This window comes from Pithys albifrons, chromosome Z (assembly GCF_047495875.1).
Source record: "Pithys albifrons albifrons isolate INPA30051 chromosome Z, PitAlb_v1, whole genome shotgun sequence".
Classification (NCBI taxonomy): Eukaryota; Metazoa; Chordata; class Aves; order Passeriformes; family Thamnophilidae; genus Pithys; species Pithys albifrons.
The window spans coordinates 31,729,036-31,750,939 of record NC_092497.1 but is presented as its reverse complement, the minus strand read 5'-3'; the positions used below and the strand labels follow the sequence as shown (position 1 = coordinate 31,750,939).

Sequence of the window (21,904 nt, the reverse complement as noted above, 5' to 3'; positions counted from 1 at the left end):
CACAAGTGTTTTCTTTCTCTCTAAAACAGAAAAACATCCTAGTGCATAAAATATGGATGTTTCCATGGGTTCGTTTAGTATCCTTTTTTTTGCAATAGTAACTGAATAATATGCAAATGACGTGCAGTTTTCTGGAGACAAATACCTGCACTTAGTAGAGTTTTATCATAAAAGGACATCGCAGTCGAACTTCTGCAAAACCTGGCAAGCAAGAATTGCAAATTCATGCTGTGATAGCTTTTCATCAAGGAAAATTCTACTTTGTGTACAAGTGGAACTGGGAATTGAGTGCGGAAGTGCAGTTGTGTCGAAGTCTGTTTGAAAGAATTGCTATGCCACAAAATGAATTTTTGCTGGGAAAAGAGTTTACCAAGAGACAAAAATTTATTTTGGACATTTTCCCCCTCAGGGACCACTGAAGGACAGATTTATTTAACCTGCCCAGAAATATGAATTATGTCGTATTGCAGTTTGACAGCTCTAATGTTCAGGTGAAGTTCAAAATTGTACAAACAAAAGATCCTTGCATCTGAATTTGTCACATGTCTTTACCTCCTCTTTTGACAAAGTAGTACTTTTGTAGTTCAATTTGAGATGCCCTCTAAACTGGACAGAGTCCAGCTCACCTCCATCCTGGAATATGAGTTGCATTGGTGTGTGTCCACCAGCCCATGACCATAATTTCACATGGGTTCGCAAGTCACCTAGTGTGTTTGGTGCTTGCTTATGAGTTCCAGCACAGAGAGTCATCTGATCTACAAATGTGGAAGTCCTGTGGTGTTTGAACTGATGAAAAGGGCCTTTTCCAAACTTTTCCAAGAGAAAACCACAGACAATATGGTTCTGTAGCTACTTGAGAAGAAAACTCAGAAGCTAAAATTGTGTGGAGATTTAAGTTTTGTTGATTTTCTAAGTATTTTGAGAGTCAATTAAAAGTTACTTCTATCGGTCACTATTTAGGTCTCTTTTCCTTGATGAAAAAGCATATTTTATATACTTGCAGGAGAAAAATGTTTTGGTGGCCAACCTTCCAGGATGCAGATCTAAGCTCTGAGCTAATTTTAATTAGTTTGTGAAGGACTTCCTGGGCTATGGGGGACACTTGAGTTTTGAAGCGAACAACAAATAAGACATCTCTAGTTCCTGATTGTCCTCTGTTAGAGAGTTGGGCTAATTTCAGGTTATGGGTGTTCATCCAGGGACTTGTGGTAATTCTGAGAAATAATGCGACAAGTAAATGACTGTAATTGTGATTACTGTATGCATCATGTATAATGTGAGGAACACAGTGCTAACTGAAATAAAATAGTTTTCTTAGATTGAAGTAGTTTGTGCTCTGATCTACTGACTGTCTAAAGATTAAATGCAATACAGCCTAGCACAAACAAGGGTATCTGTTGAACTAGATGCAATGTGTGGCATAAAATGGGAAGTTTCAGAAGATGAGTAGTTTTTTATGTTAGTGTACATTATAAAGTAAAAGTCCTTTAGATTTTCAGATAGTCCACTTCTGTAATGGATAAAGGGGGAAAAAGGGTGAGAGAGATCTATCAAAAGGCATACTATTTTCCTTTCCAGTTCTGAATATTATGTAAATTAGATGTTTGTTTCTGTAATTTCTTGAGCCCTTAGGACCATACAACTAGAGCCCAAAAAGCATGAGATGTTACAGCAACAGAACAGATTGGTGAGATTTGTTGTGCTTTGTGTTGAGGTTTTCTGCAGGTCTGATTTCAGTAAGTGGGAAGATGTACTTCGCTTTTTACTACTTACTTTTATGATGGCTTCCTTTGAATGTTGGTAGGCGTAATAGCAGCTAGTCCCACTGAGGCCATGGGATTACTCAACATTTTAAGGGCTGGTGTTGGTGCTGCTGGGAACATGCTTTTACCGTATAAGTGCCATGTGCAGGTGGTGGTTGTCTTACCCTTGCATAGTGCTGAGCACGTGCTTTGGGCTGTATTCAGAAGTCTTTTGTAGATGTCCACCTGGTCAATAGCTAAGTGCCTCTAAAGTCACTGGAATAGTAGCTGGAGACCTAGTAGCATGGAGCAGGGGCTGCTAGTTGGAAGATCCTTGAGTAGACACAGAGGTTTGGGTAGACTTTCTTGACATGCGACAGGTTGTATATAGGTATATACAACAGTTGTGATTTAGTCTCTAGTGAAAGGCATAGTTGTGATGACAAATAGGCAACGCAACTCTTATCAGAGATTTTTAAGTGTACTTTTAGAAAAGCTAAATGGAGAGCATATGCTTTTCTGAACATGCTTTGTTCTTTTATATAAAAATGAGGTAAACTATTTCTGTATTGAAATTGCTAATCCCATTGAAACAGGCATTCAGCTTTATAGAGTTAACTGAGAAACTGTGAAACTCACATTCCATGTGAATGGTACTACTACCTTATCTAAATGCTGGATAAATTGTTCTACCCTAGATGTGTGTCAAAATGTACTTAAAACATCCTTTTAGTCACAGATTGATAAGATGTTCACTTAAGGAGGACATGAATCAGAAAACTGCCTGATGTCAAGCGCCGTGAGTCAAGAGAACAAAGAAAGTTGAAAAGTTCAAAGCAAGGAAGATGAGTAAGAAGACCCCTAGCGAGGCTGAAGGCACAGGAAAGACCCCACAAACCATTCCCTGAAAGAAGATTCTAGCTAGACTCCTCCTCTAACTCTGCCTTAACCCCACCTCTTATGAATATGCATGTAAAATGTCAACCCCATCCCAATACTGCATAAAATCCCCCAAATTCCTACCCAAAGTTGGAAGTGAACTTTCAGCAGTATCCACTGCCTCACTTCCCCTGCACAGCAAATAAATACCTTCTGCTAAAAGATAAAAACTTTCTCTTAGCAGCATTCATTTTGGCCTTTTCTTGGCATCACCATTAACTGACAGAAGTCTAAGTCTGCCTTGTTTAGAGTATGTATTATGCTTAAGGTACTGGGCTTGAATGATGTAGTGGTGCTGGATCTTTTTGGTCATTCTAGGAACCAAGGACCTAAGGACATCTTCTAATATTTTAGGGCTCTCTTAAGGCTTTCATTGGGAACAATCTCATTATTTTGAACACTCTCACAGTGCAGCAGGTTGCCAAGGTTGTCAGTGAGAGTTAAGAATGCAGTTAGTCTTTCTAACTTGAAAGATGACAAAGGGATATGAATTTCACCAAGTCTTTGTGCATTGCTCTGTCTTCATCTCTCTGGATCATGTTCACTTATTTGAGTTAGTATCCTAAAAAGTGAGGAGTTGTGCCTTTCTGATACCCATCTTGATTATGAGTATTTTAGCATATGGAAGAAGTGCCCATATGCAATAGTGAAAGGCTTTCCATATGGGAACTTCATAGCCTCTTTATATGATAAACCCAGTATTCCTGAGCAGGGATGTTGAAATGTCTACTTGTCAGCTGTGATATTTGGACCTTCTTTTAAACCATTTCTTGATATCGCCTTTATTCAAATTTGGTCTTAAACAGTTTTCAGATGATAGGGGAGAGGAGACATGAAATGTTGACTGAATCATGGATTTTCTTATTTCTGAAAACTGTTTGTCTTTGGTTTGTTTGAGGAGCTCTGTAATTAATGTTACATATTATTGGTTGATATCCATATAAATCTATAAGAAGAGTCATTGAAAATTCACATGCCATCAGGTGCAGAAAATAAATATATGTAGTAAATAACCTCTCTTTGTTTATAGGAGATGGCCTGTATATGCTGCAGTGAGTTTTCCTGTGTCTGTATACAATTAATAAGCTCAACTCACATTGCATCACCATATGCAAATATGATTGATAATACTTTAAAAAATGAGATTAAGTTTTGTGCCTCCTGTGTCAGTGCTGCCATGTTATTTTAACTATCTTTTGAGTGTTTCGTTTTCAAATACTGAAACCTAAAGAACTCAAATAATATGAATTGTTTAAGGTTCCTACTGCCTTTCAGCCTTGTGAAGTAGGAGAACATTGAGATGTGTGATATGTCCATCTCTGTTGAATAATGAATAATTTTTCAAGATAATGGGAAATATTCAGCAGTATATTGTTTTCTAGAGAAAGTAAACATCAATTAAATGTAATTCACAATGTGTTTAAAAGAATTATTCTTATCATTAAAGTTAATAATTTGTACATTAACCTCTGATGTAGTCAGAATCAATATTACAATTTGAAAGATGTGACCCCTGCAGAGCTTTGTCTAAATATTCACTTCAATTTCATTGGTATAAGGTATGAAACAAATTATGTGGCTCCCTAATATTGTTAAAGTAGCCACATTAATTTAGCTACTCAATTTATGGCTTCTGATAATGCATGAAAAACTCATGCAGTGTTATGGAAGACATTGTGAAATACAGTTGCTTAGTGTCCTGGATTTGATTTTGGAAGGCCAATGCCAACATTCAATATCTTTCAAACATTTTACTGTCCAAAGAAAGTCTAGAGACAAGCAAACCATGCTGCAGTATGCAACTCAGTTAACAGTTTTCCTCAGACAAAGTTCTCTTGGACCCAGGGAGCAGCAATTTGTTGATTATCTTTCTGCTTACATGTTTGTAGACTTACATGAAAATTATGTATATGCACTTATCTTCCATGCTGAAGGCAAAAGTTACTCCCTTCACTTGCTGGACAAGATAAAAATAGCATCTCTCAGTTTGGAACAGTATTCATACAGTTGTCATTACTATCAGAATTTGAAATATGAGTTAAATAACTTAGTCCACAATGTGATTTCTTTCCTTTATTGCCTCTTTATTGCAACTGTCCATACACCATGACCCTCATATTTTCTTTACTGCTCTTTCCACCATAGCTGTTCCTCAGGTTTATCTCGCAACACCTTCTTACCCTTCCAGGAATTTCAGGAGTGGCCTGAAACCCTGGAAATACCAATCTTGCTGCCTTTTGCTTCCTCCCCCTTTGAAGAGCTCCTTTTTACACAGCCAAGCTGTTGTTAAGCATCAGATTCAGTTGTCTACTTTTCTTCTTATCCTTTTGTCCTAGTTTCAGCCAAGGATATGGGGTGGCAGAGCCTGGAGCCATGTGGGCATCTCTATGTTGTTATTCTATACCAGGCACATCCTTGCTAAGGGGATGGGACAGAAGTAAGGGATTCTCACTTCCAAGAAGAAAGGGCATGACTTTGCCTGGAGGAAAAAGACAGCACATAGAGGTTCCATGGCCAGTTCATCCTTTTCCAGGGGAATAGACAGCAAGCAGAGTGGTCGGGTGGTGCTGGTCCCAACTGCAGGGTTTGTCTGCATTATGGTTATTTTGTTGTCCTGGGCTTGGGGGAAAAAATGGGGTGGTGGTGTAGTGCCAGCTGCAGCCACAGTTGCATCAGCCTTGGTGTGCATTTTGCGTATCATCACCATCTTTTATACACTGTTGTTATTAGTATTGTTGCGTTAGTTTTCTTAACTCTCATTGCTGTTTTCAGTAAATTGTTATCTCAGCCTGTAATCTCTGGCTTTAGTCTCCCTCACCTGAAGTGGTGGCAGGAGGGGAGCAGCTGCATGTGGCTTAATTTCTAGCTAGCTTGACCACAACACTTTAGGGTAAGTTTCATGCTGTACCTCCTAAAGTTGTGGTCAGGATTATTTTTCATGCTCTTAGCTGTGTATATTAGCCCTGTTAACCTGAAGTATTTTGCTATAACTTGCATATTTCACATTTAAGCACACACACACACACACTTTTTGTTTCCCCATTTTTTGTCTCTTGATTAAGAAAAAACAACCTTCATATCCATTTCCATTGTCCAGCTTCCATTTTCAAAGCAACATCTTCATACTTTCTCTTCTGGTGGCTTTCATGCTGAAGGACCAACCTCTTTGTAAATATATGCAAAGTTACTTCATTGTATAGCTCAACCATATTTTACCTTGTGTTGTTCTTTGGACTACAGCCCATTAGTCCAGCTGGTATCATCTTACTGTTTAATTGTACTTGCACTCTTTCTCTGGTGTTTGGCTTTTATATGAGACTATCTTTAGGGCTCTTTGACTTTGGGGAGAGGATTTGAACACTGTGAAACATGTAGGGCATAGTAATCTTTGGATAAGTCTCATAGGGGCTGTGTTATTACAAATAATATGAAATAATAATTTTTCTTCATATCAAAATGTGCTGATTATGTTGTCATTACAGTCAGTGGAGGATGGGCACCATTAAAGTAAAGTTCTCTTAGATGTCTTAGAAGGGTGCTCGGCACCTTTTAGAAACATTCTGGTTTTTTCATCAGAAAAGTCTGTATGGTATTTTTTTTCAGACAAAAATACATTCTTTTAACAAAGAATGTTGATAGATTACAGAGATGAAAGCCTGTTATGAATATCTGGAATATAATGCAGACCATAGGACTTCACTGAATAATTCTTGAGAGAATTACTGTATAGCTTAGGAGAAGAGAAAAATCAAACAAACTAGTTTTTATTTAAACTTTTCTCATCATGTGTTTTCTTAGTTCATAAAATTTGTTCCATAATTTCCCTTATAGATAAAAGTGACCCATTTTGCATAGTTGAACTGAACAATGACAGACTGCTGACACATACCGTCTACAAGAACCTCAATCCAGAATGGAACAAAATCTTTACATTGTAAGTGTTTGGATTTAGTTAGGAGAGGGGTAGGCAGTGGCTGTTTGGGTTGGAAGAGGGGGCAGTGGTTTTTGGGTGGGTTTTTTTGGAGGAGTGGTGTGTTGAAGGGGATACATACTGAGAGTTTTGAAGAAAAGTAGTGGTGACATAATGATGTTTCTATCTGAATACTTTTTTGAGGATTAAAAACATGAAAAAAATAGAGAAATTATATCATTTTTAAAGGTAAAAAACCCAAGTCTGTTTCTTGGAAACCAGGTATATGTAATGTGGAGCACTCAATGAGAGTTTCAAGGGACAAATCCAGTGTGATGGATTTGCCCCTGAAGTTTTGGGAGGGAAAAAAGAGATATTGTGGTTATGACCTTCATTAAAATGGAGGTGTTAACTTTAAAAAATATTAGATAACCATATAAAATTAGAAATTCTAAATTTACTCATATATCTCTGAATGAAGATCAAATACTTTCCACTTCTTTCCATTTAATAATTGCACTTTTCACCATACTCTCTACTATGATACCCATACACTGCAGTTGTTGGGTAAAATGCAGTCTAAACTATTTAGTTTGTTGTGAAATAATGCTATTGGATTTTTTATCCTTCTGTTATTTTGAAGACTGTAAAAGGCTTTAACAAAGTAAGAAAAAAATTCTTGCATAAAGAAAATGTCTTGCTCAGTTGTCTTCTTTTTCTTCCTTCTCTCTGATTGCAGTGTGACACTAGTGAGTAGAAAAAACTGATCATTGCAGAGTCTCATTGCTGCTGAAATCAGCAAAAAATCCTCTGCAAAACCAGTGGAAGCTTTAGCTTTGCGTACACTTACTTCACTTTATCATAAATGAAAAGGCAATATTTTGCTCTTGATCTTAAAATTCAATCTGCTCTTAATATTTTTCCCTTCTGAATTTGTCAGTCATATATTTGGCATCCATAGGTTTTCTTGACCTGCAGTGAGCTCTCAGGAATGAACTCAGGACAAAAGGAAAAATCTCACAGTAGTTTTACTTTTCAACAGCTTATTATTATTGTTCTCATTTCTATATCTGCAAAACCATACTAAATTCTTCATTAATTTACTTTTAATTATACACAAATAGAGCCAATAACTAATAGTCCCCTAATGCTCCGCAGTGTACTTTGCCCAAGGAATTGTCTGGATTTGTACAGGACAAAAGACTGAAAAGGAATCAAATAGAAAACCTCTAAAGGCCTTCAGGCACTTTTTAACTATGTATATTTGCATTGAATATTTTATTGAGCTCCAGATTTGTTAATTAATTTTTGGTCTAGCAATCCCTCATCTGGAGGCATATATTTTACTGAAATTAAACTGCTTTGCTTGAATTTGTGTTTGCTGGATCAGTCACTTGATCAAAAATGAGTTCTCTCAAATAATTATTTTTCTCCAAATAAAGAATAGGAATTTTTCACTCAAGAATTTACAATGTACAGTGATGTTTCTAGCACATGGCAGTGGAGTGTTCAATAGCTTGCAGACTGTTTTGCCTCAGTATTAGCTGAGAAATGCATTGTTTCTATTGTTTGTTCTTTATTTGTTGTAATGACTGTTGTTTATTTGTAATTAAGCAAGGATTTCAGAAATAAAGAGCTTGTTTTCAGTGCAAGGATATGATCTTGCAGATTTTAATTATTTTCATTTACAAACCTACAGATTTCACAGTATTTGCAGTAAGAATTGCAGCACTGGCAACAGTGTATAAGGGATAGCCTTTAAAAGCTCTCAGTCCTGCTACTGGTGGCTGTAAATCTCCCAGTGCTGCTCCTTACAGGTCATGCAGTGCAAACCCTAGGTAGGAGATTTAAAGCAACATCTTTCAGAAACCTTGTGCTGGGAAAACCTTGCAAAGACAGAGGGAAAGTGCGCAATCTCAGCAGCCCTTAGAAAACATTTTGGTTATATACAGGGAGGCCTCATTTACTTAAGTTCTGTTCTCCTCCATAGGTTGGAAAAATAGATGGATATCTGTTTGTGCTTTCACACTTTAATTCTTGGTACCTGCTGGTGTAAGTGACTTCTCTCTACTGTGTGCACTACTTTCTTTGTAGTAATATAAAAGACATCCACTCAGTGCTTGAAGTGACAGTTTATGATGAAGACCGTGATCGAAGTGCTGACTTTCTAGGCAAAGTTGCTATACCATTGCTGTCTGTAAGTTTCATTCACCTGACATACTGCTGAATTTTTCTTGGTGAAGGAGGGAAAAAAAGAAAAAAAATTGCAGCTCTGTATCTGTCATTTATCAACCAAGGTCTGTAACAAGAACACTAAAATTTTAACATACTCTATTCATGGCCATGTTGAATCCCATGATAGTTAATTTTTCCTGACAGACTTGGTCCTGGTAATGAACAGGTACTTGTCAGACTTGCCACAGTTGTTTTGGGTTCTCTGTCAGTTTCAGCAGCTGGGGGTCAGGGGTCACTGGGGGGTGTATTCAGCGGAGACTGTGAGACAGACGGCTGTCATGTCCTTTTCCTGCAGATTCAAAATGGTGAACAGAAAGCCTACGTCTTGAAAAACAAGCAGCTGACAGGGCCAACAAAGGGGGTCATCTATCTTGAAATAGATGTGATTTTTAATGCTGTAAGTCTTAACTTTGGCTTTTTTGTACTGCTAAAGAGTTCACTTTCATGAGGGCTTTTGTTTCTGATTTGTAAAGAATTTCTGTCATTTCTCATTTTCTCAAACCTTGATGCATACTAGAGAATACTCTTCTGCCAATGCCTTACACACCCTCTCTTTTTGTTGCTGCTGCCACTATTGATGCTAATGTATCGAGCAGTAACCTTGTCTCTATGTATGCTTACGTGTTGCGGGCTTGGCAGCCATGACTTTGAAAGTTTGTAATTTTTGCAAATTGAAGCATGTGCTATTAGTAAGGAATAAGTAAGTTTGAAATACTGACACATATTTTAATGTATAGGTGAAAGCCAGCATAAGAACATTAATGCCTAAAAAACAGAAGTACATTGCAGAGGAAGACAGACTATCTAAACAGGTAAAGAGTATGGAAACACTAATCCCTTCAAAATCCTTAATAGCAAGTGTGCACGTCCAAATATCTGGTCTCATACTACTGAAAGTAAAGAATAACATTTGCATTGCAGGTTTACAGAAGAATACGATAGGTTGAAGAAGGCAGAAACAAAATACATGGGTTTATTGTGTCTCCTCTATAAATTGCAGCTTAATTTCCATGAAATACATGAATAAGAACACAGTTGAAACCAGCAGGTTCCACACATATCGGATTATCACCCAGGTGCATGTAAACTAAGTCTTGCATAAATTTTTGCTGGGAACTTTGACCCAAAAGTTCTTCATTTGTTACAGGATGAAGAGTCTTTCAACATTCTTTGAGCCAAATTTTAAATAAGTTATTTGAATCAAAGGTGAAAGCAGACTAAACACTTGACATTACGGAGAGTCGTGGGTGTGGGAAGTGTCTGGACTCTTTCCCCTGGATATTTTTGCTACACACAGTTTTAACATTTTGATAAAGAATATTTACACACACATGTTTTTCTCCACTTCAGCTATTTTAGATTCAGTTTTTCATGTTCCACAAATGATGTCTTTTACATAAAGTGATCTGGGCTTTTTATTGGATTGTCGGGACAAGATTTTTGTTGTTTTCAGTGAAAAGGCAAAAGTCTCAGGGAGTGATTTTTATTTTGCTGAAAGCTTATAGGTTTGAGCATATTTTAAATTACCTGCTGGATGAATTTTTCATCAGTTATGATGTAGTTCATTAGAAAACATTTCAAAAGGCAAAATATTTCTTTCTTTACTGTTGGGAGTAATGCTGTTGCTAAAGCTACATTTTGCACTACTTTTCCAGAAAAAAAGCAACAAGACCTTTTACTCAAGATTAATACTTCCCACTTTCTTACTGGAAAGTGGCATTGTGACTTTTGCAGGTGGCAGGAGGAATGATCATTTTCTATGCAAATCAGTACACAAATCATTCACTTGTTTGTTCTCTTTTTTTTTTTTGGTTGGTCAAGTCATTTTGAAGGATTTAAGTACATTTTTCTGAATCAAAACAGAGCTGTTATGTTGTGTGTCTGTGTAGTCTGGAAGAATGCAATTAAAAGTTACTTTGGTAAATACTTAAAACCAGGTTTTAAAAATACATGACAGCAGACAAATTTGTTACAACTGTTAAAGGGTGAACATGATCTTCATTAGATTAGAATATTAATTTTGCATGGTTTTGGGTTAGTGTTCTGCAGCATCTCTATATTAAGAAAGACCAACATTTGTTAAGAAAGTCTCGATAGAACTGAAATTAATAGAATAATTTGTGAAACTTTACAAGTGGCTCTTTTATGTTAAACAATTTGTGTACCTTCTAGAATTAAGTTCAACAAATACCAATTCACAAAACTAATAAATTCCCTCTCTTTTGAGAATTTTGAGATTTTAAAATAACTTGATCAATTTGTGAGCTAGAAAGCTTGTTATATTTTCAGTCTTCACCTTAATTAAGAAATTAAGAATGAAAGCATTGTAAGCATGAGCCTCTTCTGAAACTTTTTGGGGTTTTGAAATATTTTCATTCTTCCATCTGTTTTACAGCTAGTGTTAAGGAACTTTATCCGGATGAAGTATTGTATCATGGCGCTTGTAACTGCAGTCTGCTACATTAGCAGTTGCTTTGACTTGGATTCTCCCTCAAGGAGTGTAGCTGCTCTTTTGGTATGATCTTCTTTATACCATTTCTAATCACCCGAGTGTGTTTCTGTTCTAGACTAAGAAAATACAGTGTAAATATGGGGGATTCCTTATTTTATTTAATATCATGTTTGTTCAGGGTTTTTTAAAAAGTAATTAAGTTTAAAAGTCACACAAAAAAGATAGGGGTTTTTTAAAAATTTATATCTATATAGATATATAAATAAATGTATAAATATAATTACATATATAATTTGTAAGTGAGTGATGCAAATCAACACTGAGTGGGTGAACTATGGATAATATATCTTAAGCTTCTCACAAATTACTTCCATTAAATCTGCTTTGGTGCCTTTGTATATTGCATATTTACTCTTCTACTTGTTTTGAATGTTATTTATTTATTTACATATAATTAATATAAAATTAGTGGTCTTTTGTCCTCCACATATCAGTATATGTTACACCTGTAGCTTTTTTAGAAGTACAAAAGTACAAAAAGAAGTACTCTGGACCCAAATACCTGCTTTCCTGTTAAGAGGTAGTGTTCCTGAATAAAAAACAAACTCCTTACAAAAGAAAGCCAACTTGAAAACCATTAATGTAAGCTTTTAGTACCTTTTAGACAGCAAGCTCTCATCATAATTTAGTTTTTAGTGAATGGATTTTTAGTGATTTAAAGAAAACTGCTATTAGTCTTACCCTTTATTTTCTTGTTAATTTTGAAAATTCCAAGCATAGATATAGAATGAATTGTGTTTCAGAGATAAATATCCTTCTATTTTCAAAATCATAAGAGCTACAAACAAGGCCAGAGTGTCCATTTGTTTTTTTCATGAGGGAGTCCCACTAGGAGTAAAAGTGTATGCATGGACACACTTTCTGGAAAGTCTAAATTTATTAAGTTGACTGAAATATTGAGATTATGAGTCTGTCCACCATGAATATGAACAGGGAGTGGTTTGCAATCTAACTTTGAATAATTATGGAGGGAGTCTGGTAACAGTACTCTTTACCTGTGTGCCTGATGGTCAGGTACCTCAAATCTGGAGAAATCAAACCAGGTGTTGAAGCTGACTGTGCAGTAAAATGGAGTAGTTATGTGTGTTGCTAAGTCATGATGTTTTGCAGGAAATTTCTTCTAGTAGGGCTCCACTTGTACTGTGCTACTTGTTTAACCACCTTTTGCCTGTCAAGGATGGCAGCACACTCTCAGTTATTGTTGCAGAGTTCATCAGAAGTACAGGAGATATGTGTGCTCTTCTAAGAGTTGGGGGGTTTATACTGATGTTTATAGCCATGACACTTAGATGTGAAGATCTAAATATACTTGCTGCTGTTTACTGTAGAAAGGCAATTTGTCATTTCAGTTAAAAGTTATCAACATTTTTCATAGGAAAGTGTAGGCTTCTACGTAGAAGTATAATGTTCATATAGCTATTACTCCTCCAGTTAGTAACTACTCTTCTCTCTAATTCTCATTTTAATTCAAATGTGGAACACTCACCAGATGCCAGTGGAAGAATGGGAAATGGAAAGACATGTTATTCTTTGGAGCAAATTAAATTATTTTTTGCCCATGGCACACTGCTGTAGCCATGGAAGACATTGTGTTGCTGTTAAAATAGAATTGGTTTTGGTCATAGAAAAAAATCAGTGTCATAATAAGTAGTTGGAAATACATAAAACATGGAATTTGAGCCGGTAGGTCTATAATCAGTATACATAGTTGTTGTAGTTACAGTGTATTGCAGTAAAAACATGTTTTTATATGTGTATTCATATTTTACATATCACTTGCATATATAGAGAGAGATATCAAAAGTCTGATTTTCTTAGTTTCCTTGCAGCATTTGTTTTGCTGTGTAGTGCTTGTGGTAGTTATGGCTGTATTACATTTACACTAGTGTTGTGACTGCACAGCTGTATTCCTTCTCTGTATTGAAAATGCATCCTGTGCTTTTTGACTTGATGTTATTCTCTCCAAGGATCCGTCGGGCAAAAAAAGCTTTTGGTAGCCAAGTGAAATGTATGTTGTGGTTAGTCAGGCCCAGACCAGGCTTTAGTTTCTTATAGTAGGCCCCAAAAGTGCTACATAGATTAGAAGGGACACAGGTTGTCAGGCTGACTTTAAGCAACCAAAGAAATGTCACACCATATGACATAAGCCAGAGTAAAAAAGGGGGGTGAAGATGTGGGGGTTTGTGAGTGTTGCGTCAACTAGTGAATACTTGACATTCTGCCAATGTCTAAACCACAACATATGTGAATTTCTATCATGATTATAAGCTTTCTGTTTAGATTGTTTCTAGACCTCCATAAACTCTTGAAATCTTGAGCGTGGTCCACTTGCATGTGTAATGCTGAATCATACTTGCACCAAGGTTATGTTTGAATTTAGTAGAGTGCATAAAATAAATGTACCTATATGTATCCTTTTTGTCTCTTCACTATTATACAAATTATATCTCCTCTTGTCTAGCAGAGGTTAGAGAATGTCACAGTGAAATGTCAGTGCCAGAAAGGATATGAGAAGTAATCTATTCTGGATGTTTCCAGCTCTTTAGGCAGACTAACAAAAAATGTACAAGAAGTAAACTTTAAGCTAACCGTTTCTTCCGTCCTGTTGGATTTGAAGATGTACCTTGATGGTTAACATCCTGATGCAGATTTACAGCTATTTCACATAAGTTACATATGTGTGAGTTGATTTTTCATATCTCCCCAATGCCCCAGGTCATTAGCATTACAATTACAGGTACTTCTGTCTAGAAGCTTACCCCATCACTTTACTTTCTGATGGGGATGCGCAAGACCACAGGTGAAGAAATACTAGCAGATTGGTTCAGTTTTCAGAATTACAATTACTAAGATCAATCTGGAAAAGAAAACTACTCTTGGAAACCTCCAGAAAGGCTTGATTGATACTATAATGAGCTACTGTTATATGCTTTATACACCTTGTACACTCTTCACTACATCTCTTTCTAAAGTCATTCTCCTTGGAGAGTCACAATATTAGTCATCAAGACTAATAGTGTTTATTGAAGGGGCTTGCTGATTATTTGTATTCCAGAACTTAGTGTCTCAAACCTTAGGTAAGGAAATGCTGTATTAAAGGTTTAGGGTGATTCTTTCTAAAATCTGTCCAAAGGCACCAGCCCAATGACTGGTGTTGCCTATGCTATACCTACAGGTAGAGAAACTTAGAAGTTAAATCTTCAATGTTCTGGATTATGTATTTCCTCAACTAAACAATATTTTACCTATTTCTGTTGAACTTCATAAGCTCATCGCCTTCACTGGGGATTTTGCCTGAATGACTTAATGCTTTTGCTCCATTTCTTTTTTCTGTGCTTAGGTAATTCACAGCAGAAGAATAATTGCTACCAACATGTAACTTTTAACATTTTCACTGTGACATACTACTAGCTGTTATTTTTCAGATATTCAAAGATATTCATAAATAGCTCATGAACTGTAGGTTGATCTGCCTAGCATATGACTTTGGATTAGAACAATAGGAAAATTTAATATTCTCTCCTGCTTTTTCATATTTATTTCCTGTTAAATAAAGGAAGTGCATATCAACAATGTTAAATTAATGTTTCAATTCCAGCTCAAGAATGTGTTATGTACTTGTGTTTGTGCTTCTTAAGCACCTAAATGCAATGGAAAAGAATAGAATATGTACAGAGAGCCTTTGCTATAAACTTACATCATTTTATGTATTTAAAATAGACCTCTAGAGTATTTAGCAGGGGCTTTTTTGTTGTTTTAATTCAGTAAATAATATGGTATGTTTGAGGCAGAACTTTATATGAGTATGCAAAAGTAGGTGGGCTTTTTTTTCAGATTAATCCCCTGTGGGAACTGAAATGTCTTTTAAAGTGGGCCTAATTACCATCAGCTTCTAGACCAGACATTTCTGTTCTTGTAGATCACAAAATTAAATGAACAACTGAGCTATCAGTAAAAGGAAACACTTCAGTGTGAATGAAAGAATTATTTTACGGCACAAACTTCAATCTTTAATAGTGATTGTGGATAATTTGTGCTACTATCTGTCTGTTTGAAATTCTTCTAGCCTTTTCAGTCATTATACAGTAAGAACTGTTGTATAACACTAGCTTTTGATACACATTTAATCTCTGTAGTGCTGCATGGTCCTTAGGGAGCTTTACTCTAGTGCTACATGAGAGACAAAGTATTGATCAGTTAACATTTCAGCTACATTTATGTATGTTTCAAAATTAATGAAAATGCCAGACAAAAATGTCAGAGTGCACAAAAAGGTAGAATTTAAATCAGTAGTTTAATGAAAAGTTTAAGATGTGCATTATCAAAAATGTCCTTTTGCCTTTAAAATACAATTCACAACTGAGTAACTAAAAGGAACCACATATTTTACTTAGAGGAACACTAAATATGAAATATGCGGGAATATAATCTTCGGAGTGTTTGGTATCCCAAAATGGCCTCAGCAAAGTACTTTAATTCCCTGCTTGAACATTTAACTGTTGCTCATGAAATAAACCCTTTTCCTTTCTCACTTGGAAGCAGAGTAGCCTCACACAATCACACACACATCCTCAAATTAAAGCTTTCTATTAATATGCTCTCCTATTCCTGTTTTATTCCTCTGATTCTTTCTATATGTGCATATGCATGCATAGAGAAAATCCTTTCTCAGCTTTTCAAATATTGGTAAAATTACTTTCCCTGCATCCAAGTAATTTGTCAAGTTTAACTCACTTTGACTTTGTCTTCTAACATTACAGAATTCATGTGTAAAAATGACATAATAGTGTCCCTAGCCTTTATTCAAGTGTTTGTTCTCTTGCACATCCATCATTTAGTTGTGGAGGTGTCGTGCTAATTTACTGTAAAGGAAAAAGGATTGAAAAGAGCTGGTTTCTAAAAGGATGTGAGGCAATAAAGCAGTTTTATCAACTTGCTTAGCTTTTCCCTGTTAAAAAGGGAAATGATCACTACTGCATATTTTGGAAGAAACATTCACTCACAGCTGAAGAACAAAGATTATGTTTTGGGAGAGACTTGATATGACACCATCAGGAGTTGGAATGACTTGTGCTAGTTATTACATATTTTTCCTTTTTTTTCACATTGTAATTGTAGGAGAATCAGACTTTTCAGACACGTTTAAAAACTTGTTGATACCCATATTTGAAGATATAACATATAAGCACCTTCAAATTACTTTTTACTAAACCTGATTGAAATTATCATCAACTTTTCTTTGCCACCTCATGTCTGGAATTTGAAATTGAAAGAAGTGATGATAAAGTAGTTGAAAAAGCTTCTTACATTTCAAAAAAACCCTTTCCAAAATTTTCTGTTGCTGTCCAAACTTCCTGTTCTCAAAAGAGAGATTTGCAGAGGTAAAGTGACACGGCAGTGAGTAGCAAGGCCAGGTGCAAGATTCATTTCTGATGCACATTGCACATACGTGCAAGAGTCAGCTTTTTGTCAGCTCTATTTTCAGCACTGGGAAAGAGAAAGAACTGGACCAGACATCTGTGGCATTTTGTTTGGATTTTTTCTTTGGTTGGTTGGGTTTTTCCAAAGTAAAGCAGACAAAAAGAAAACTTGTCTAAGTTCTGTTTCCTCTTTTCAAATTTTCCATAGACGAGCAGAACTGATCTTGAACCTCTGCAAAATTACAGTGGAATTTGAGCTTTCTGCAATGCTTAGCTATACTGTGTGCCAGGTTTTAGAAGGTAGGATAGGAAAGAGGAACAGTAAATAGTGGAACCTCATATATATGACCATAGAGAACCCCCTTAAGTATTCATACTGAAAGAACCTATCCGGACAAGCCGTGATTAAAAAATCCCTCTTTTAGTTAACTAGAACAAATGAGGAGTGATGCTAGTGTGGAAAAACTGGTGTAATCAGTCCATATCTTGTCACATTGTGTGTTTACCAATCTGATACAAAGAAAGAACTAGGAAGTATTTATATACAAAAAAACTTCTTTTAGTATTTTATTTTCTTTCTAAAAGAAACTGTCATTTGACTTTGTTCACAGAATGAATGCATACTTGCTAGCCAATTTAACAGTGAGATTCATTATCCAAGCACAGACCTGGTATTGTTTTCAGTAATCTAGAGCATCCTGTGTGCTGCTTAACTGCTGTACCAACTTGTATCTGTCTTAGTTTCTCTGTCATTTCTGCCATCACCGTTCAGGTGACTGGGGTGCCCACCTGAGGGTGTCTAAAATGGCACCAGCTCTACCCTTAGGCACTTCACTTGCTCCCTTAGGTGTTTATTTTACCTGCATATATATTTTAGGTGCTGAACTATATTCTCTTCTGAGTTTCCTCATAATTTTACAGTGTTAAATCTGAAAAATACCTATGCAAAGTGGGGAATTACTTTCCTTACTTTGTGATTTCTGAAACAAGAAAGAGACAGCAAAATAGAGCAATGGTATCCCAAGTCTTGGACTTTTCCCTCCACTACCAGATCATTCTTCTCACCTGTTTTCCTTAGAAAACTGGTATTTTAGTGTACTGAAAGTATTTTATTATCCATGAAAATGGTTAATTAAAAATTGTAGAAATTGACAAAAACTATTACTTACTCTCCTGTATTTAGAGTTACCTAAAAAGTTCTAAAACTAATTTTAGATTTCCTGTTAATACAGTGATGTGACTAGAGATCTGAGCGGCCAATTTGTGTGAGTTGCAATTTTACTCTGCATTATGTTTCTGGTAACCCAAGGCATGTATTAGGCAATCTCCCGCTGCCTGGTGTTAGTGGAAAAGTTGCAGAGTAAATGCATCATGGTTATGTGTCTGGAGAGGGCTTGCACTGCATCATGTATTTGTACTCCCACTGTGCTGAATGGAAAACTTTGCACTTCAAGGAATTTAGACATCAATGATACTGATTTTGGTTAATTATTTAGTAATAGTGATCTAAGGTAATTGTGTGCCCTGTCATCCTTGTGTTCCCTGAGGTGCTCTTTCACAGCTGTTGTAGGAAATCTTATCCATTTAAACTTTCATGACTTAAATAGTGCACACAGTTTGCTTTTAAGATATCTTACTTTTTCATCATTTTTTAGTCATGACTCATATGAGAAGAAACATCTTCACATAGCCACAGCCACCTTACTGGTAAAGCCTGCATGTTTTCAATGACCTGTCTTGCACAGTAACTTCTTTTACTGGTCATGGCAATATAAAGAGGAGCAAAAACTGCCTTGAAAATCTTGTCTAGGTAGTATTTTAATATGTGAAGGAGCATGGATGGAATGTTAAATTTTTACCAAGTGTGTTGCATAAGTGATTGCCCTTCAGCAGGAAAGGGGAATTTCAGTTGACCTTGAAGTAAAAAGTCTGTAAATGTCATAGCCATTTATGTGATAGAAGCAGAAATTTTTATTTTTAGCTTATTTACATATCAAAAGAAAAATAATAGATGTTTATATTGTTGCCGTAAAAGTCTGTAAAAAAGACTCCGAGCCAAGTTTTTGTAGGAGATAAGATAAAGGGTAGTCACTTTAATGAGCAACCCCGCTCATCCAGGAATACATAGACGCACGCGTGTGCAAGCTTTAATTTCTATAGCTTTTATAATACTTTTATAATCACAACCTTACACATGTCCAGTTCCACCTCTGTCCCCTCCCAGAGGCTTGGGGTGTCAGGACCCTCTGTCTTCATCCACCTCCTCTTCTTCAGCACATAAAGGTCTTTTGGATGCTCTCCAGTGCTTCAGGTCACTCTGCTCTATGTTTATGTTTCCCTCTGATATCCTCCAATCTTGTACCTTGAGAAAGAGACTAAATAGCTGGCAGATCTTAGCTGCCTGTTCTGGAGCAGGGGTAGAGATAGAAGGACCTTATACTATAAGCTGCTAAATATTAACCCACTAAAATTTACAGTGTTAATTCCTAAAATCTACAAAATATGAAAATTGGAAAATCAAAAACCTCTCCGGCATCTTGTCCCCCCTTTTAGAAATGGACAAAACTCAAATTTTGTTCACTTCTACTTTCCATACTTGAAATTGTACCAAAGAGATGACCAGCATTTGCAACATTTGATCATGCAATAAGTGATTATGCAAACATCAATTACATATATCACTAACAAAAACAGCTGTTTCCTCCTGGTCCAGTTCGGCAACCATGAAGTGAGCTTGTGGAAAATATCATCCAGGCCCAGTGAGACATTATCAAGGGTTATCTGATGTAGAATTTTGGTTTGATTTCAAATTGCAGCCAAATCTTTGTCAATTCTTCCACTTTGGTCTATGTAGGAACAGCAACTAGTGTTAACGACTTTACACACATTTCCCTGTGAGGCTAGTATCAAATTCAGGGCCATTCTATTTTGTAGGACTACACGAGAAAAACTGTGGACCTCTTTTTTTAAAGCTGGAATGGCATCTGTGGTTTCATCTTGCAGATTTTCAAGGATAGCTGAGATGTTAACAACTGCTTTCTCTAATTCACTTACTCCCAGGGATGGAATCGCAGCCCTGATTATGCTGTGGAAAAGTGTGGGACGATCTATAAGGGGATTATTGGTTCTCTTTACCCTTCTTCGATAGATTCTTCCCCATTCCTCTTGTTCATCAGTTCGGTCGAGGATTGTTATGTTTGGTATCACAGTTCCTAAGGCACAGACCCTATGTTTATTGAGGGGTAAAACTTTCCAGGCTTCATTTTCATAGATCCAGTACCACCCTGACCCCTGTTTAGGGACTATTCTCCAGGGTCGTGCTGCCATTTTTATCACCATTTTTGGGATTAGCCCTTTAGTAGCTGTGCTTGTGTCACAATAGGTAGGAAGGGTGACATTTCCTGTAACATTAAACAAACAGATAGGGAACAGTTTGATCGACTTGACCAAGAATTACATTGCTCAGGGATATTGAATAATAGCCTCTCTCAACTGGTTTCCATGTCCCCGGGACTCCGAAAGTCTCACCAAAGTTTGTTTCATTCATTAAAATGCCAATTAGGGGTCAATCACTTTCTTTATCATTAATCACTAGCATTTGTGTACAAATCCAGCAGTCAGCTTTGTGAAGGATTTTAGACACATTTTGCACTAGGGTCACATGTAAATTTTGATTCCACACTTGCATCATAGTTACCAGCTGTACAGACCACATGTACAGAAGAAGCAGTCTTAAGCCACATCGGTGTCTGGTTCTGATTTGTTGGTCGTCCCAGGAATCGATGCTTTATTCACTCTGGAGTAATGAAACCAGGGTCCTTTCCTGGCAACTTTAACTGCAGTAAAAGAAGTCAGCAGGACTTGGAATGGTCCTTTCCATTTAGCTCACAGTGGATTTTTGTCCCACCATTTAATGTAGACCCAGTCTCCGGGCTGGAACTGATGAGCAGGTGTGTCTAGTCCGATTGGTCTGGATAGTTCAAAAAATTTCTTGAGTTTCTGTAAAGTAGAGCTTAAAGCAATTAAATACTTCTGCAAATCAACCTTCCCTTTTATGTGAATGTCCCCTGGGAGGTGCGGAGCTTGGTATGGTCTCCCATACAATATTTCATAAGGACTTAAGTTATCCCTCCACGTGGGTTGTATATGAATTCTCAGGAGAGCTAAAGGCAGAGCTTGAACCCATGACATGGATGTTTCTTGACAAATTTTACTGATTTGCATTTTGAGAGTACCATTCATGCGTTCAACTTTGCCACTTGCCTGAGGTCTGTAGGGGGTATGCAAGTCCCAAGTAATCCCCAGGGTGTGACACACTGCTTTAACTACGGTTGCAATGAAATGTGTCCTTCTGTCTGATGACATTCCCAGAGGAACTCTAAATCTTGGAATTATGTGGTTAAGTAAAGCTTTCACCACTTCTCTTGCTGTGTTTGTGCAACAGGGGTATGCCTCAGGCCATCCACTAAATGTGTCAACTAGTACCAGTATGTATTTGTACTCTTCTCTGGGTGGTAACTCAGCAAAATCTATTTGCCAATAATCTCCAGGAAAGTCTCCAGTCTTTGTTACCCCTAGCACCACTTTCTTAGTTGTGTCAGGATTATTTTGCCTGCAAATTTCACATTTGCTATCAATGGATTGCACAACCTCGGTCATGCCTGTCCCTATTATTACCCTTTTCAAGTGCTTTAGAAGGTTTTTTCCTTCCCAGTGTGTAGCTTCATGTTCCCGCAGAGCTATTTCCCTAAGGATTGGGGGTGTAACTACGACCTGTCCTGTGGGTGTGATCGTCCATCCACTTTCTTTGATTTCTGCATTAAGGGACTTAATTAACTGCTGGTCTTTTTCATGGTATTTTGGAGTAAATCCTGTCAAGTCAATTTCTTTTTGTGGTATTACTGGCAGGATCCCTTTTTCTGCAGCCCTTTTTGCTGCCTGATCAGCAAAATGGTTTCCCAATTCAGGGGCTGTTTTTCTCTGCAATGAATGATAGACACCTTTTCTGGTTTCCAAATGCTTTGCAGAAGTGCATTATTTGTTCTGCGTGTTTGATTCCACTGCCCTGAGCAGTTAGCAGGCCTCTTTCCTTCCAAATTGCTCCGTGGGCATGAACCACGCTGAAAGCATATTTAGAATCTGTCCA

General features: G+C 36.8%; 1 protein-coding gene across 1 annotated transcript in view; it reads left to right on the top strand.

Annotated features, from left to right (window-relative positions):
- The window catches only part of MCTP1 (multiple C2 and transmembrane domain containing 1), a 215,008-nt gene that overhangs the window by 97,245 nt on the left and 95,859 nt on the right, over nt 1-21,904 (top strand). The window contains 5 exon segments of the mRNA XM_071581543.1: nt 6,513-6,615; nt 8,686-8,788; nt 9,122-9,223; nt 9,564-9,638; nt 11,222-11,341. Of these exon segments, the coding sequence (XP_071437644.1) occupies nt 6,513-6,615; nt 8,686-8,788; nt 9,122-9,223; nt 9,564-9,638; nt 11,222-11,341 (503 nt within the window).